This window comes from Dama dama, chromosome 12, assembly GCF_033118175.1.
Source record: "Dama dama isolate Ldn47 chromosome 12, ASM3311817v1, whole genome shotgun sequence".
Lineage (NCBI taxonomy): Eukaryota > Metazoa > Chordata > Mammalia > Artiodactyla > Cervidae > Dama > Dama dama.
In genome coordinates, this window is record NC_083692.1 from 63,873,781 (window position 1) to 63,890,329 (window position 16,549).

At 39.1% G+C, this 16,549-nt stretch overlaps 1 protein-coding gene across 6 annotated transcripts in view; it reads left to right on the forward strand.

Moving 5' to 3' along the window:
• TTBK2 (tau tubulin kinase 2) overlaps positions 1–16,486 on the forward strand; it is a 126,376-nt gene extending 109,890 nt beyond the window's left edge. For 5 of the 6 annotated variants that reach the window (XM_061157448.1, XM_061157449.1, XM_061157451.1 and 2 more), the window contains 3 exons: positions 5,751–7,024; positions 9,810–10,243; positions 16,315–16,486. In XM_061157448.1, the coding sequence (XP_061013431.1) occupies positions 5,751–7,024; positions 9,810–10,243; positions 16,315–16,367 (1,761 nt within the window). In that variant the 3' untranslated portion in view covers positions 16,368–16,486. Of the gene's footprint in view, positions 1–5,750; positions 7,025–9,809; positions 10,298–16,314 lie in introns of all 6 variants that reach the window. The other variant, XM_061157450.1, reaches the window with a different exon arrangement.
• The last annotated feature ends 63 nt before the right edge of the window (positions 16,487–16,549 follow it).

Sequence of the window (16,549 nt, forward strand, 5' to 3'; positions counted from 1 at the left end):
CAACCCCATGGACTGTAATTTCCCATGGCAAGAATACTATTTAAGCAATAGTTGTTATTTCACACTTTTTCTGAGGGTTGGAAGTACAGGAGTGGCTTAGTCTGTTAGGTCTGGCTCAGGGTTTCTCATGAGGTTGCTTCCAAGCTATTAGCCAGGAAAATCATCATATGGTTTAACTGGCCTGGGAAGATCCACTTCCAGGGCCATTCACGTAGTTTGCAGACCTCAGTTCCTCACTGACTTTTGGCCAGAGGCTTCAGTTCCTCACCACTCAGGCTTTCCATACTTGACATGGCAGCTGGCTTTTTCAGTGAGTGAGGAGAGAAAGAGACAGAGATGGGGGAGGCTTGGTGGTAGAGAGAACACCCTCCACCAAGGTAGAAGCCACACTGTCTTTTATAACCTAATCTCAGAAGGGGCAATCATCATTTCTGCCATATTCTACTAGTCACACAGACCAACCTTTCCTCATATCAGGGGACTGTAATACACTGAAGAACTTTACTCATTGACTTTTTTCTCAGACGTTGAGAAGAAGAAAGCAGGGGTTGGGGGTGTAAAATAATGCACAGGGAGGGAGAGGACAAGAAGAGTCACATATTTGTGTAATCTGTCTGTCAGCATCTATTAAGAGGATTACTCTGACAGTGTTACCGAATTACTAACACCAGTACTAGGAGATTCAGGTCAGCAGTTGATTGCATTGCCTTAATTCTGTTCTTTTCAGTCCTTCAGTTGATTAAGTGTCTGCTGAGTTCCAGGTTTTGTGCTATACCTTAGGGATAAACAATTGGTACCACCCTGTTAGGTTGACAGTGAAGACCTGAATCTAAACAGTTACCTTAAAGTGGTGGAGCTGGGTACACAAATGAGGATATAGATAAATCTGCCTAGGACAGGAGCATGCAATGTTGGGTGTTTTAATTGTCTCTTATTTTCTGATTTTATTTACCATTGTTATTTAGTCACTAAGCCACGTCGGACTGTTTGCAACCCCGTGGACTGCAGCACACCAGGCTTCCCTGAGTGCCTCCCAGAGTTTGTTCAAACTCATGTCCATCGAGTCAGTGATGCCATCCAAGCATCTCATCCTCTGTTGCCCCGTTCACCTCTTGCCCTCAGTCTTTCCCAGCATCAGGGTCTTTACCATGGTGAAGATGCATTACTTTCAAAAACAAGAGAACTGTGAGTAAGTTTGCTGGAAGGAGATGCAGAGGTGTCAAGCAAAGATCTCAGCGTGTACAAAGGCACAGAGGCTTGAAAGACCAAAATTCAGAGTATTTAAATAAGTAAGCCAGAATGGTAGGGCAAAGGAAGGAAGCTGAAGATGAGCTGCACAAGTCAGGTGATAAAGGACATTGGCCTGCCATGCTGAGGTATATGGCTGCAGGACAAGAAACTGCCAGGTTTGAGGGAGGGGAGTAACATGGTCTTTGCAAGCCATATAGAGAGAATGGCTGGGGGAGCAGCCAGTGAGGAGGCTTTGCAATTAATTCAGTCAAATATAAGGGCTTGCGTTGTGAATTGTGAAAATCTCAATGAAGATGTGAGAGATAGTTCAGTCGTGCAGCTTACCTGAAATAGTAGCTTCATGTGACTTTTCCAGTGTCCACTGAATATTTGGAGCCCTTGTACACCTAGAGTGACTATATTAAAGCTCAAAGAGTTACTCAGAGTTTCCACTGAAAAGTGAATGAGCCATGTAATATGTTGATTGATGTATCCTTTAATAGTATGGAAAGGTAAAAGCTTTTTGGATTGATTGCCACCTGGTTGATTGCTTACCAGGTGGCCCTAGTGGTAAAATAAAGAACCTGCCCGCCAATGTAGGAGACATAAGAGATGCAGGTTCAGTCCCTGGGTCGGGAAGATCCCCTGGAGGAGGACATGGCAACCGACTCCAGTATTCTTACCTGGAGAATCCCGTGGACAGAGGAGCCTGGTGGGCTACAGTCCATGGGGTTGCAGAGTCAGACACAACTTGAAATGGATTTTGTGGGAGTTGAATGATTGTGCATTAACTAGGGAGTAACTAAATGTCCTCTGTCTGACCATGGATTTCTATTTTTGATCTGGAAATTTGGGTCATTATAAGTATAGAAAAGTTTTATTTCTGTGAGTTTACATCTATAGAATATATATATATATACACATGATACATTATATGTATTATATGTATATAACTATATATGATATATATATATACATATATATATATGATAGTGTAATTTCATCCATGAACAGTCAGAAAAGTCTAAAGACTGGGTGGACCAATTTGGGGAGTAAAAAAAAGCCCATTTGTGAATTGTTCAAATGAAAGACTGGACTGTCACTTAGGAGAGGCTTCATGGAAGGAACCCAGGCATCCAGTGTTGATTTACTCATATGTTCAACCTTTATTGAGCATCTCCTGTGTGTCTGGTACTGTGCTAGGGATCAAGAATTCAAAGCCCAGTGAGTCTTCTCACTATTTAAATATGACAGATGCTGTGATAGAAACACTAGGTTGTGGAAGTTGGGGATAGTTGGACTCTGTTTATCCCGAAAGTGTCTTCCAGTATTGTATGAAGGGGCTTGAAGTCTATTAAATCCTGTAGCCATGTGTGCGATACATAATTATAGGCCAGCCAAGAAATACTTATTTCAATCTGTCTTTTCTGGGACTTCTAAAAAAACTTTTACTCATAGTTTTTGGCACTTGTGTAAAGTATTATATATAAAGATGCTTTACACAAAAGAAGTCTACAGTGAAATTTGAATAGCCCAAAGAAATTTGAATGGTTAAAATTTAATTTCTTTCTTAGGCCCAGAATTTGTTCCTATAACTCAGTTATTATTCCTGTAGTAGGAACCCATAAATTACTACCTCTGTCTCTTCTAAATTATTCGTTAGAAAAGCACAATGAAATATAGATATTTCATATACCACATTACTTTCATTTGGAAGAGAGACTATTTGGTATGGATGTTGAATTTACCCAATTTTTATTATCTTAATAGCATTACTATCCTTGAATGAGAGGAAAGGAAAAGGATAATTTGTAAGTTAAAATGCAAATAGTTGATTTGCAGTTTGTCTCTTGCTGTGTGGCCAGTTCTAAACATCGGGTAACTGTAAAATAATGAGGCTACTTTATCTGAACTAAAAAGTAGTGAGACTGATATTAGTCACACTCAGGACTAGGCCTTAATAAAAATAAGAAAATATGAAAGAAATGGAAAAGATTGAGGTCATTTTCTAGTTCTGTAGAAAGGTGTACTGATACAATTAGAGAACAGAAGAAAGGAAATGTTTAAATTTATGCCTTAATGAAATGTTTGTGAATTAGAGAATTAAACCTTTAAAAGATGCATGTGGCTTACTGGCAGATCATTAATTTAGCCTATTTGTAGAATGTCCCGAGTACAGAAATTGCTTTTGTCTCTTTATAGTCTAATGTTAAGGAAACTGTTTTCATGTATACTTAGAATTAGCTTTCTTTATTTCTGTCTGCAGCTATTGATCTTTGGTTTGGCTCATCTTAATGTTTTGTGGATTTTTTTGTTTTATCTTTGAGACTCAGTTTCCAAGACTTCATTTAAGAGTGTGTAGTACAAGTCAGTAGGCTTTGCTGTGAGGGACTTTCAAAATCCTAGAATCCTGTCCCTGATTTTTTTTTTTTTTTTTACTGTGTTTTTCTTCATTTGTGAAATTTGTGTTAGTAGAAGTACTTAATTAAAATACCAAGCAGGTATGAAGTGGAATCAGTAAAAATGATTTTAGGAATATTTTATAAATTAAAGTGCTATATAAATATTATATCACAGTAATTTATGCAGTTTATCATAATTGCTCAGAATCTTTTCAAGAAAATTAATTCTTTTGTCTGGTGGTTCATACATCTTTTCTGTATACAAGATTATCACCTCTTTTGTCACATCACACATATATATACATATGTATCCTGAATTCAGATGAATTAAACTCAAAAGTACATTGATTCCCTAACTTCAATCCTAGACCAGTGGAGTGTTACTTTTGTAAATAATGCTGATTTCATTTTGGCTAATGTACTTGAAATTACATATAATAATGAAAAGACTTGGTTTATTTTGAATGTAAATATAATCATCTCCCTAGTTATTTGGTATTTAATACCATTTCATATCTGTTTTTCTTACCACCATCACTCTCGGGTCTTAAAAAGTAAATTTTGAAGCGTAAATAACTATAAATAATTTTAGTTTCAAAGTCATTTAAAAAAATATTAGAGATTTGCCATCTGCCTTTAGTATAATGAAAGAGAGGTACAGGTATAAGGTGACTTCCTGAAGGGTGACAACACCAATAGAACTTACTACCTCTTTGGCAAGTCATTGTAGGTGTGGGCTTATTGTGAGAATTCATGCCCGAGCTCAGCCTGTCTTGAATTAACCTGATAGAGCCTAGCAGGACACTGTTTCCATTTAGGAGCTATTCCAGGACATTAGTTAGGTGTTTTCTCCCTGGGCTGGGCTTAGGGCAAGCTTTGCATGTTCTTAAACCTAATGGTATTCCTGACATACAGAGAAACAGATCTAAACACTTATCTGACTCCGGCCAAATGGGTTTCTTAAGTGTCATTGGACTAGAGGTGGGGTCTAAGTGAAATCTCCCGTGACAGCTCCAAATTCATTTCACTTTGATATCAGACCAATTTCCATAGTTTTATTAGAGCTTAATGGGCTTCATTAAATGATCTGAATTACTTTCTCAAAAAGGCTTTTTTCTTACCAGTTTATGTAGTTGACATTTTCTGTCTCCTTACACATTTTAATTGGAAGATGTAGGTGTCCTTAAGAAAGGACATTCTTACTAAATATTGAAACTTATTCATATAGAATTGAAATGACCTCTGTAGAAGGATGGTAAAATTTCATTTATCATAAACTTGACCTTAAAAAATTAAATAAGATACAAAACATTAGTAATATCTTCATGTTTGCTTATAGGAAAATATCAGTAATATTGATTGGCAGAATTTATGGGAACAACAAATGCATGTAAATTTGGAGTTTTTCAACTTCAAATAATTTGCTAATAATTTTTCCCTATGATCCTGTATCTGGATTCTGGCAGGAAATAGCTGGGACATTCAAAGGGACTTGGAGAAAATTTAATGAAAGGACCTTTTTACAGATGTGTGGGTAGAGTTTAAGAGAGCCAGTGGGAACAGAAATAGAGGGAGCTATTCAATTTCCTGAGTCCTGAAAGAGGAGGAAGAGGGCAGTTAGCAGAACCTGGAAAGAGTCATAGCTATAGGAGAGGGGCCATGTAACAGAAGCTGTGACCAGGAGTGTTAGAATGTACCACCAAAGCTGCAGTCCCTCGGGAGGAAGCCAGGAGAAGTAACATCCAGATCTTTCTCTCCTCCAATTCTCTGATCCTCTGTTGGTGCTGCCCTTTGGGCAAACACAACCAGAAGTCAGAAGACAAGGGAGCCTGGACAGTGCAGGCAATAGAAGCCACTCTTCAGGGCACAGAGCAGGCTGAAGAAAAGGCAGCAGAGGTGAACTTAGAGGAAGGCTGCTCTGTACAGTTCCCGAGTAGGGAGCTTGAGTATCATGCATTTTTGTTCGGAATTAGTCACCTGAAGTATGAGTTGGGCAAATCAAGTTGGGATCTGTGTTCCTCTTAGAAAAAATTAGAATTTGAGTGGTCAGATCTCAACTCATGGATCATTTATAATTCCACATGGTTGCATTTAACTTTTTTTCTCCCCTCTCTCCAGATTACAATTCCAAGACCTTCTGTGGCATCTACACAGTCGACTTCAGGAAGTTTTCATTATGGTCAGCAGCCAGAAAAGAAAGACCTTCATACCATTGAGCCCACTGTGGAACTTTACTCTCCAAGGGAGAACTTCTCTGGCTTGGTTGTGATAGAGGGCGAACCACCTAGTGGAGGAAGCAGAACAGACTTGGGGCTTCAGATAGATCATATTGGTCATGACATGTTACCCAATATCAGAGAGTATGACAGATCCCAAGACCTTGGACCAAAAGACCTTCCTGACCATAACAGACTGGCTGTGAGAGAATTTGAGGGCCTCCCTAGGGAATTGGAAGAGAAAAGCATTCTTGTAGGGTCAGATAATGAAGAAGAGAAATTAAGTAAAGGGCAGCATTATATTGAGATCTCCCCTCTCCCAGGAGACTTGGTAACAATGGAAAGGGATCATTCAGCTACTAGTGAACCTCTTGATGTGACAAAAACACAGACTTTTAGTGTGGTGCCAAATCAAGACAAAAATCATGAGATAATGAAGCTTCTGGCAGTTGGACCTTCAGAAGTATCTCCACGAGTTATTGACCCATACGTTGAAGAGCAGATAGGCCAGGTGGCAGCAATGCAAAAAAGTAAGATATCTAAGGAGGATGACCTCAGGGGTGAAGATTTGCCAAATCATTCCGGAGACCTCTCTACTTTTTTGCACCAAGAGGGTAAGAGAGAGAAAATTGCCCCTAGAAATGGAGAGCTATTTAATCCTGTTTCAGAGAATGAACATTGTCCCCCGTCCCGGAAGGATGTGGTTAGATCATCCTTTGTAACTAGACACAGCCGAATCCCTGTTCTAGCACAAGAGATAGACTCAACTTTTGACTCATCCTCTCCAGTCTCTGCAAAAGAAAAGCTCCTCCAAAAGAAAGCTTGCCAGCCAGACCTTGTCAAGCTCCTGGTGGAGAAAAGGCAACTCAGGTCTCTCCTTGGGGACCTCTCAAGTGCCTCTGATAAGCTGCTAGAGGAGAGATTAGCCACTGTTCCTGCTCCCTTTTCCGAGGAGGAAGTCTTCACCCCCTTTTCAAGACTGGCTGCAGAATCACACCTGAGCAGGTCAGCCGAAGACAGCTTTCTGGCACCCATCATCTCCCAGTCCAGAAAGAGCAAAATTCCAAGACCAGTTTCATGGGTCAACACAGATCAAGTCAATAGCTCAACTCCATCTCAGTTCTTGCCTCGGCCACCACCCGGAAAACCACCCATGAGGCCTGGAGTAGAAGCCAGGTAATGCTGTGTCCTCTCCTTTGTTAGTGTGCAGCTTGATTTCTGGGTCTGCTTGATTACGCCAAAGGTTTCATCTCTTCACTGCTGCTTCTGATCGTCTGCTTCCTTCCCTGTCTCTCCCAAGCTGTACAGCACAGTGTAGTTGAGGTGTTCAGTTTGATCCCAGTTACTTCTTAGCTCTCCCACTTTCTAGTAGTATGAACCCAAATTTCCTTATCTGAAAGATGGGTGAAACATTTGCTTAATTGTTTTGGGAGGAGGAAATCTGGTAGCATATGTCAAGAACTTTGTTTAGTGCTTATTAGCATGAGACAAAGGTTCTCTTCTCCAGTCCATTTTAACGAGATAGTTGGTAATTTTCTAGTTTTGTCTAGTCAGAATCCCATTATAACAGATGTCATTATGATATCAAGTTCTAGGGAAGAATCAGTTCAGTTCAGTTCAGTCGCTCAGTCGTGTCGGACTCTCTGCGACCCCATGAATCACAGCACGCCAGGCCTCCCTGTCTATCACCAACTCCCGGAGTTTACTCAAACTCACGCCCATCAAGCCAGTGATGCCATCCAGCCATCTCATCCTCTGTCATCCCCTTCTCCTCCTGCCCCCAATCCCTCCCAGCATCAGGGTCTTTTCCAGTGAGTCAGCTCCTCATGAGGTGGCCATAAGAATACTTGTCTATAATTTGATGAATGAATCCCGGTAGCAGTTGCATTTATCTGATGATAGTGAATTAAATTTAAAAAATCCTATAGGGAGTTTCCCTACATCTGATGATATATAGAACCATACATAATAAAAATATTGCCTTAATATTTACTGTATGGTATGCTTGTTTATTGAAATATTCTTATTTGTAGTTAACTAGGGAGTGATTTTATTTTGAAGAGGGGAAAATAATTGGGAAGTAATAAACCAATTAAGAGTGCTTTTCTTGGAGCCATTACTCACTTTTCACAAAGTAGTAGGTCTAAACCCTTGGAGAAGAAAGTAAAAGGATAGTCTTAACAATAGCAAAGTGAACATCAAAATAAATTTACATGAAAATTATAGCCTGTTTTAGATAACACAATAGGCCTCCATCTGTTACAAAAATTTCTGAAGTATATTAAAGTGAGGTTCTATCTGTATTATTACTCAGCAGAAGTTGCTATCCTTACCTAAAGTAAGTTCAGTTTTGACTTGCCTTAGGGTTTCTTTCAGGTTCGAAGGTAAACATTGGACTTGAAATGACCATGGGACTAAACTTCAACAGGAAAAACAGTGATGAATAAACAGCAGTCATTTAGCTGAGACATTTTAAAAAGATGATCCCCTGAGCAGTATTCACACATCCCCCGCTTCTTTTTTGCTTGGCGTCTATGCTTAATGGAGATGGTATATCTGTGTATATAGCTGCTTTCAAAGTATAGCTGCTTTGGACTGCAGCTCAAGTCCAAATCTTAATTATCATTTACTATATTTAGAACTTTGCATGTCCCTTAAAAGAACTTGGTAACTTGATAACAAAGCCAAACATGTGGCATTGTGTCAGATACTACACAGCTGACCAGCCTGAAACTCGGGAAATTCAGTGGGAACTCAGCTTTCCCACACAGGTCCTGGCATAGAGGCATTGTCTTACTCCATTCTAGTTTTACTATAAGATCCATGAAGTTAGGCTTAACCAGAATGAATTCCTGTCATTTGTCAGTGTAGGTAGATGATGGGGAAGAAAGAGGAGAGAAAATTTAGAGAAAAAAAAACACAGTAACTTGTTCTGACCCATGATGGTGATGTGGCTATATATGTCCCCTGCATCCTGAGGTGCCAATACAACTTGGAAGTTTTTCTTCTGGTTTCTTCTGTAAGGAGTGGCATGTCAGCAGTTTGAGGTTTAAATTCTTATACCAAATGGATTTTAGACAGGCCAAGACAGAAAGACATTTAGGGCAGAGGAGACACTGCTATTCATATGAGTATTTTCTATATTTGGAATTCTGGGCCCAAGCTTGTTTGCCAGTAGGAAAGGCAAACAGTCCCCAAACCCAGCTGTCCTGAATCACAGGCTATTGTGAGGGGCAGAACTGAGCTATTGTCAGGGGCAGAAACCGAGGCCCAGAGAAACCAGTGACTACTCTTTTCTTTTGGAAATTATTAAAGAAATTGAAATATATTTTTATCTGCAGTTCCTGCTATTGGTGAGTACAGTTGGTGTTGAAGACATATTGTAGAGTTTAATGTTTGCATAAGTGCATGTAGAATTCCTGCCCTAGAAGCCTTAAACTAAATGGTTTATTCTCTCTCATGTGCTAACATGCTTAGAGACATTTCATTAAGTAAATCCTGAAATGGGAAGAGCTAACGTGCTCTAAGAGGAAGGGGACTAACAACAAGTAAGTGCTTCTGGATGGCAGACATCCAGTTAAGTACTTTATGGCACTTGACTGCTCAGTAACCCTGTGAGATAGATAATATTCGCATTCAAAGCTGGGAGAGGTGAAGTACTTGTCCACGGTTATACAACTGATACACGGAAGAGTAACTCTGCGTCCTCTGTTTCCTGATTTGGACTCACATCATACATATTACATATTGGAGAAGGAAATGGCAACCCACTCCAGTATTCTTGCCTGGAGGATCCCATGGACAAAGGAGCCTGGTGGGCTACAGTCCCTGGGGTCGCAAAGAGTCAGACACAGCTGAGCGACTGATGCACACACATACATATTATGACTGGGACATTGTGACTTGCTGGTCTCAACTGAAGTGAATTAAAATGAAACTAATTATTCTCTGTTCTCTTAAGGCTCCGCAGATATAAAGTCCTAGGGAGTAGCAATTCCGACTCAGACCTTTTCTCCCGCCTGGCCCAGATTCTTCAAAATGGATCTCAGAAACCCCGGAGCACTACGCAGTGCAAGAGTCCAGGAACCCCTCACAATCCAAAAACACCACCCAAGAGTCCAGTTGTCCCTCGCAGGAGTCCCAGTGCCTCTCCTCGAAGTTCTTCCTTGCCTCGCACATCCAGTTCCTCACCATCTCGGGCTGGACGGCCCCACCATGACCAGAGGAGTTCATCCCCACATCTGGGGAGAAGCAAGTCACCTCCCAGCCACTCGGGATCTTCCTCCTCCAGGAGGTCCTGCCAACAGGAGCATTGCAAACCCAGCAAGAATGGCCTGAAAGGATCCGGCAGCTTCCACCACCATTCAGCCAGCGCTAAAGCTCCCCCAGGGAAGAGTAAGTCAGCCAGTAAGCTCAGCAGATAGGAGCTGGGCCGCATCTTTCTGAAAGGTGTGCGATCTTCCTCCTAAATCTGATGCATGTGTGTTCCTGTACTGTCTATTTAAAAAAGAAAAAAATCAGTGTTGATCTTCTCTCACAAAAGAAAGTAACTTGATAAATTATTTATAAGAAGATATAAATATATGATAAGAAATTACCTAAGGCAGGCAGCAAGCAGATCAGGAATCAGTGTCTTTGCATAGGAATGGGCCATCCAGCACAATCAAAAGGGGTGAAACTGGTTAAATGGACTCTCAGTTTTTAGATGCCTTCAAAACAAAAATGTTGAAGGTAGGTGGTAGATTGGAATTTTAAGAGGTATGGCCTGGTTTTTTAAAGGCTCTACTCAAAGATTATATAGCAAAAGTGAAACTTCTAGTATTTGCTTTCCAAAACTTCCCAGCCTTGGAGAGTCAAAATCACTCCAATATTCAAAGTATGTGAGAAGTGTGTGCTGGGGAGCCAGCGCTTGGATGCATTTGGCTGATGTGTTTATCTGGTGTATTGAGAGTTCATACCTTTACTTTGCCTCATTCCTAGTACCCTCCTTGGATTTCACATTTTTTAAAGTTGGTGTTTGCACCTGATCCAGTCTCTCTTATTTTAACACATTCTAATGTGCTTTTAGCAGCACATGCTAAGAATTTAAAATCCAATAATTTTTAATCTCCTAATATTTATCTTTGGAGCAACAGTTCTTAGTATATTTTTATTGTGAAAAATAACTGGTGAAGATTAGGTGAAGGAAGGCACAGTTAACTAGAACCACTTTCAGGCTTTAGTGCTTTAGGGAGGGGGGCCGAGTGTGGAGTGACACTCTTCGAGATAGAAGACCCTCTTCCCTCTGTCGTTTCCTCCTTGTGGAAGGAAAACTGACCAGAGTAGTAGACCTTGCTTCCTTAAATCCTCTAGGTACCAGCTCTTTCTACTGTCAACCTCCAAGACAATACCAGGAAAGTACATTGCTGTGGAATGTGACTTTATGCTTTTAGAGCTTTAGAAAGAAACATAGGAAGAAATTAGGTACAATGAGGCTTAAAATGATCAAACTTTGTATTTTATATGTTTAGCCAAGAAGGAATGAGTACCTGAGGAAATAAATTTAGGGTCAGTATTTATCTGTTAAGGTTTTATTACCTGCTTCTCCTGTGTTTTAGTTTGAATATTTGGGCTTCTTGACCTGATTTACATGTAATCTTAATTTATAAAGCTGTAAGGAGGATCATATTTGTTCTGATCTCACTCTTTGCTAAGAGGACTCAATCAGAGTTAAATTATACTAGATTTTTTAAATGGGCTCTTTTGTACTTTGTAGTTTTTGTGTTGTAAAGACCTCATTAAGGTCAGGTAAATTGGTCTGCTTGCTGTTGAAATTTGCCTTCTAGCAAACATCTGTGCTTTCGCTTTGACCTTGTATTTGCTGCCAAACCTAATATGGTTGAATTGGAAAACAGAAAAAGAAAGATATTTCCTCACCAAGTGAACATATTCTAATGCTGCATCAAAGCTGCCCTGAAGCTGCACTGACTGAACTTTTCTTGTTCTCTATATCCGTGTCGAGCTTTTTGAAAAAAACAAATGAAAAACTCAAACACTATTGAGGCATATATGGTCTCCCATAAGAAATGTAGCATAATGTGGAATCTTAATTTCTCTCCAGTTTCAAGACTACAGAGGAATGCAATAGATAAGACATATTTGCTGTTTAACTAAAGCAACTGTAATATTGGAAGACCAATCCTTTGTATTATATTGTATAATAGTTGCTAAAACACTACTTGCATGTCTTCATGGTAAATTATATAAATATTTATAAATATATAGAGAAACATATGCTTATATAAACTCATTCTTTCTCATTCTCCATTTGTAATTTCAAGATCACAGATGGTGAGATTACTTTTTACTGTGTGCCTCGTGTACACCTGGGCCTTGCCTATCTTCATTTCTGAAAATCTGTTCTTGGCATGTGACACTTAAGATTCTTTTTGCCTTCCTTGTGTATGTGCAAAGGTTGGCAGTCTTTAACAGGCCAAGATAGGTTATTTAATTTTCATTTTTAAAAAATTTTGATAGGGGAAGAAATTACTAGGACAGCTTATAATACTGATTCAGAGGTTTGTCATGTTAATCACATAATTCTCTCCTATGGTTAGAGTGGATAAACTGGGTTGATAATCATGGGTCTACCATAAATAGATTTTTTTTTTAAATCTCTTAAAAAATTACCATTCTGCTTTCCTCTTTTCATCTCACTTTGTCAGGGGCGGGGTGGAAGTAAGAAGTAATATGTAATTAAGAAATTATCTCGGTTTTCCTGTTGTATTAGCAAAATTGTGCTAAAAGTAGCCAGCTTTAAATCCTGACCCCTCTAATCAGAAATGTGCTTGTGGTAACTATTCGAAAAACTGATGAGGCTGCAAACTGTAGTAAGTGTGCTATTTTATTTCTTACTGGTACTTCTCTGCTAGAAGTTAAACCTGATAGTGATGACAACACAGCAACTGAATGTTTTTTCTCTTTCTTGAGTCCTTCCGTTTTTCTCCCAACTTTTCCACTTTGTTGCCCCTTTTTCTAAATGGCATTGTCAAACTCAAGATCCAGAGAGAGAAAATTTTGCTGTGTAAGAATGTTTTATTTTGCACATAGAGAAAAAGAGTTAACCAAAGATATTTCTGCTCTGATACTTTCAAAAAAAGACTAATTATATCTCATGTATCAATATATCCACTTAAAAGGACTGTCTTGTATAGAGATTTACTCTGCTTTAAAAAAAAAAAAAAACTCTACGGTTTTAGATGTCTTGGGCTAAAAAGAGAAGTTGGCAGCCCTGAGCAAAGCACTTTTGGCACAAGGGTTTTTGTTTTTATTTCTGTATGATACAGAAAATGAATTGGGTTTTGTTGTTATTGTTAGTTCTGTTTAAATTTATTTTTATTTTTTTTAGTGACGGCATATTTCACATTTCAGTGACATAGATCATCCAAGTAATTCTGAACCAGTTTGGTTATTCTAAGATGAGGGACTTGGCTATCCTTTAAAGTCAAGCCAAACTATATTAAGAGTAGTATGGGGAAGAAGTTAAAATTATCTTTTGAAAACCAAGTGCCTCCTAGATTCTTCTATCACAACAAAATGGTTAGTTACCTTGTCACGCTTGCCCTTACCCTCCCTTGTCCAGTCTCTGGAATGGGTGGAGCAGAAGATGAAATTAGCCATAGCTCAGTCTCTTTAGGTAGCTTACTCCTAAATTATGCTGCCAAATCTCCAGGGTGTATAGATTGTTTGAAATATTAAAATTCCACGCAGCAGTCTTTTGCACAGCTTAAAGGCATTTTACTTTAACGTACAGTGAACAAAGAATGAAAATTGGGTCATATCAAATTTAACTGTAAAGCACAGATCATAAACATGCTTGAATGGTGAGTCTTAAATAGACACTGTTACTCTCAACTGTGGTGTGCAAGCTGGCCTTGCTGACAGCAGCATGGTTACATTCTGTTTTTTAAGTTGCATGTTGTGAAGTAAAATTTTTTTTTAAGTTGCCAAGTTAATCAAGTCCTAAATAACTAGCAAAATGGTAATTAAGACCCACTGTTGCCATTATCCACTCTGTATTGTTTGCTTTGAAACACTAAACAAATCTCAGCTGCTTACTAATCCGGTGGACTAGGGTGCAGTATCTCTGTCTCTGTCACTCTTAGCCACTAGGGGAACTTGAGGTTCTTCTGTAATCATCAGAGATTCCTTCCAGGCCACACATTTTTATGTGACTGTTTCTATGGTTATATTTAATTGACAAGGAAAAATGTTGGTGCATGTTTCATAAACCCAGACAGATAGTTAAAACCATAGCTAGTTTTTATATATCCAATAGCTTTGAATTAAAAACAGATGCTTCTTCCCTCAAGAGCAGAGGATTCTTTGTTCTAGGAACTACATTCTTAATCTAACATTAGAATTGGTGATAGGAGAAACAGGATCCAGAATTCAGAATTTAGTGGCTTAAGGGAAAAATGCATCTTACTTTGGCTACTTGAAAACACATTTATTTGTAAGTAAGTCTAGATTTAGCCTTGAAGGTCAAAATTTTCACATTTTAAAACTTTTTCATTCCTTGATATCAGAGCGTGACATATGTTAGGGAACTATTTGTTTTGTCATGTTTATATGTTTTGGAATTAAGTTATATGCATTCACTGTTTTAAAATCTGCCCATTTCTGTTTGTGTGTATTTACCACACATGTGTTGGGACTTTGCCTAAAGGAGAGAGATTTCAGCACCTGTATCACTGAGGAGATAGAATGGTTGATGACAACTATGTTGTTTAATTTTCTTGAGTTTGGTACTATAGACAGTTGTTTGCAGAATAGTTAATCATCTGTGTTCTAACAAAGTATTCAGGATTAAGGCATGTAACCACTGTGGTAGTCCTCACATGTCAATATTAACCCAAGTTCAGAAATCACAGGTGCATATTTAGACCTTAACTTAGAGATGGGAACAAGAGGCAGTTCTAATCCGCAGACCATACAGAAAGAGTAGTTCATGGGAAACCCCAGGTGGTTGGTTGTTAGGACGTCCCACTTCATCCGGTAGAACTCTGGTATAGAATTCAAGGATGTGAGAGTAGTGTGGAAACATATCATTGGATATTCTCCAGAGTTTGACTGTCTCTCTGGAATCAGGAGAAATTTAAGCCAGTTAGATTCAGGAGACTGCAGAATCTATTGCCAGCACTGCTAGGGAGAACTGCAGGCAATAAATGGGGAATTCCTATGGTTCTTAGGTGACTCCAGCAAATGGGACAAGGATCCCCCTATTGATTTAAAGGGAAATTTGGATGCTACACACCTCAAATTCTTGTCTGGACATGAAATGATTATATTATATTCTTGACCCATCAGTATATTTTCTAGTTCAGTTGTGGTTATCTGTTCCAACTTTTAAAACATAAGCTTGATATTTAATTACTTCCCTTAAGCAGATCCGAAAATCAGAGTATGTGACAAGATCAAAGTCACCTTGACCTGATACACAATCTTAAAACACTAAAGAGCCAAGTAGAAACCTTTACTCAGTAATGATTTGATGATTATTTCCATAGATTTTGCTGGATCCTTGGTCTTAAGGAGACATGTAAAGGAAGTGAAGCCTTTTTCTTCATTGCCCTGTGAAACTTTAACAGGATCTGCCTCTTTAATTGAAGTGACAGTATGGGCACAGTATGTATCTCGGATACTCTGGGCCAGGGATTCTGGGTTCCTTGACCGAGAGAATAGGATTCCATGAGGCAGACCTTTGAGCCCATGTTGACTATAGAACTTGCTGACATAATTTTACACACTAATGATAGGAAATTTTCTCTTTCTTTTCAGTAGTTTAATACATGTTGTGTACATAAGTGTTCACTCACCAAGTTAAAAACACTGGGTAAACCTAGTTTTTATATAGGCTACCCCTGCCATATATTCCTTCCACCCCACCCACCCACCCCCCCGCCCTTAAAATATACACTTCAAATCCTTAAAAATTCCTGTATGGCACTTCACCATCCCTGGGGTCTGTCTCGGTGTTCTTCTCATCCACAAGGGATAAACAAACCTACCAGAGCTTGAATGTAGTTTATTTTAGGGATCAACGCAGGGAAGGGAAAGCCCTTGGGATTTTTTCTTTTTAAACTATTCCCAGGTTAGATAAATTAGTTCACTAATTCAGAAATACAAATAGAGGAAGCTAAAGGAAATGTAACGTGTACCACTGCGGCTCTTAAATTGGATTGTGTGAACTTGTGAACTGAGGAAAGAAAAGAACAGATGACCCAGGCTTGTGCTTCCTCACTTCTCATGCACAGTTCCTGGTTCCCCTCCTGACTCCTTTCCTAAAATAACCAACTGCTGATGTCACTGGGTCATTTACTTACAAGTTTACAGCTTTTAGGAAAAAAGAGAGAGTTGAGAAGCATCTAATTTTGAATTAAATGTAAATCTTGAAAGTTTCTAACTATTGGCATCTTTTAAATCAGATGGAACCGCAAACCAGAAGAATTCACTCATCGAGCAAGACAAGTTAGAGTAACTTAACAGTTCCATAGTTTTCTCCCTTTCTTCTCTTCATGAAATCAGTGATGAGAAACTACTCTTTGAAATACCTCCAAAGGTATTGTATTGTATCCCTTTCCCCTCCAAGCAGCCCTCTTTATGCATTTTTGCTCAGGCAACCAAGGACATAGAGTATTGGCAGAAACATGAGTGCTTTTG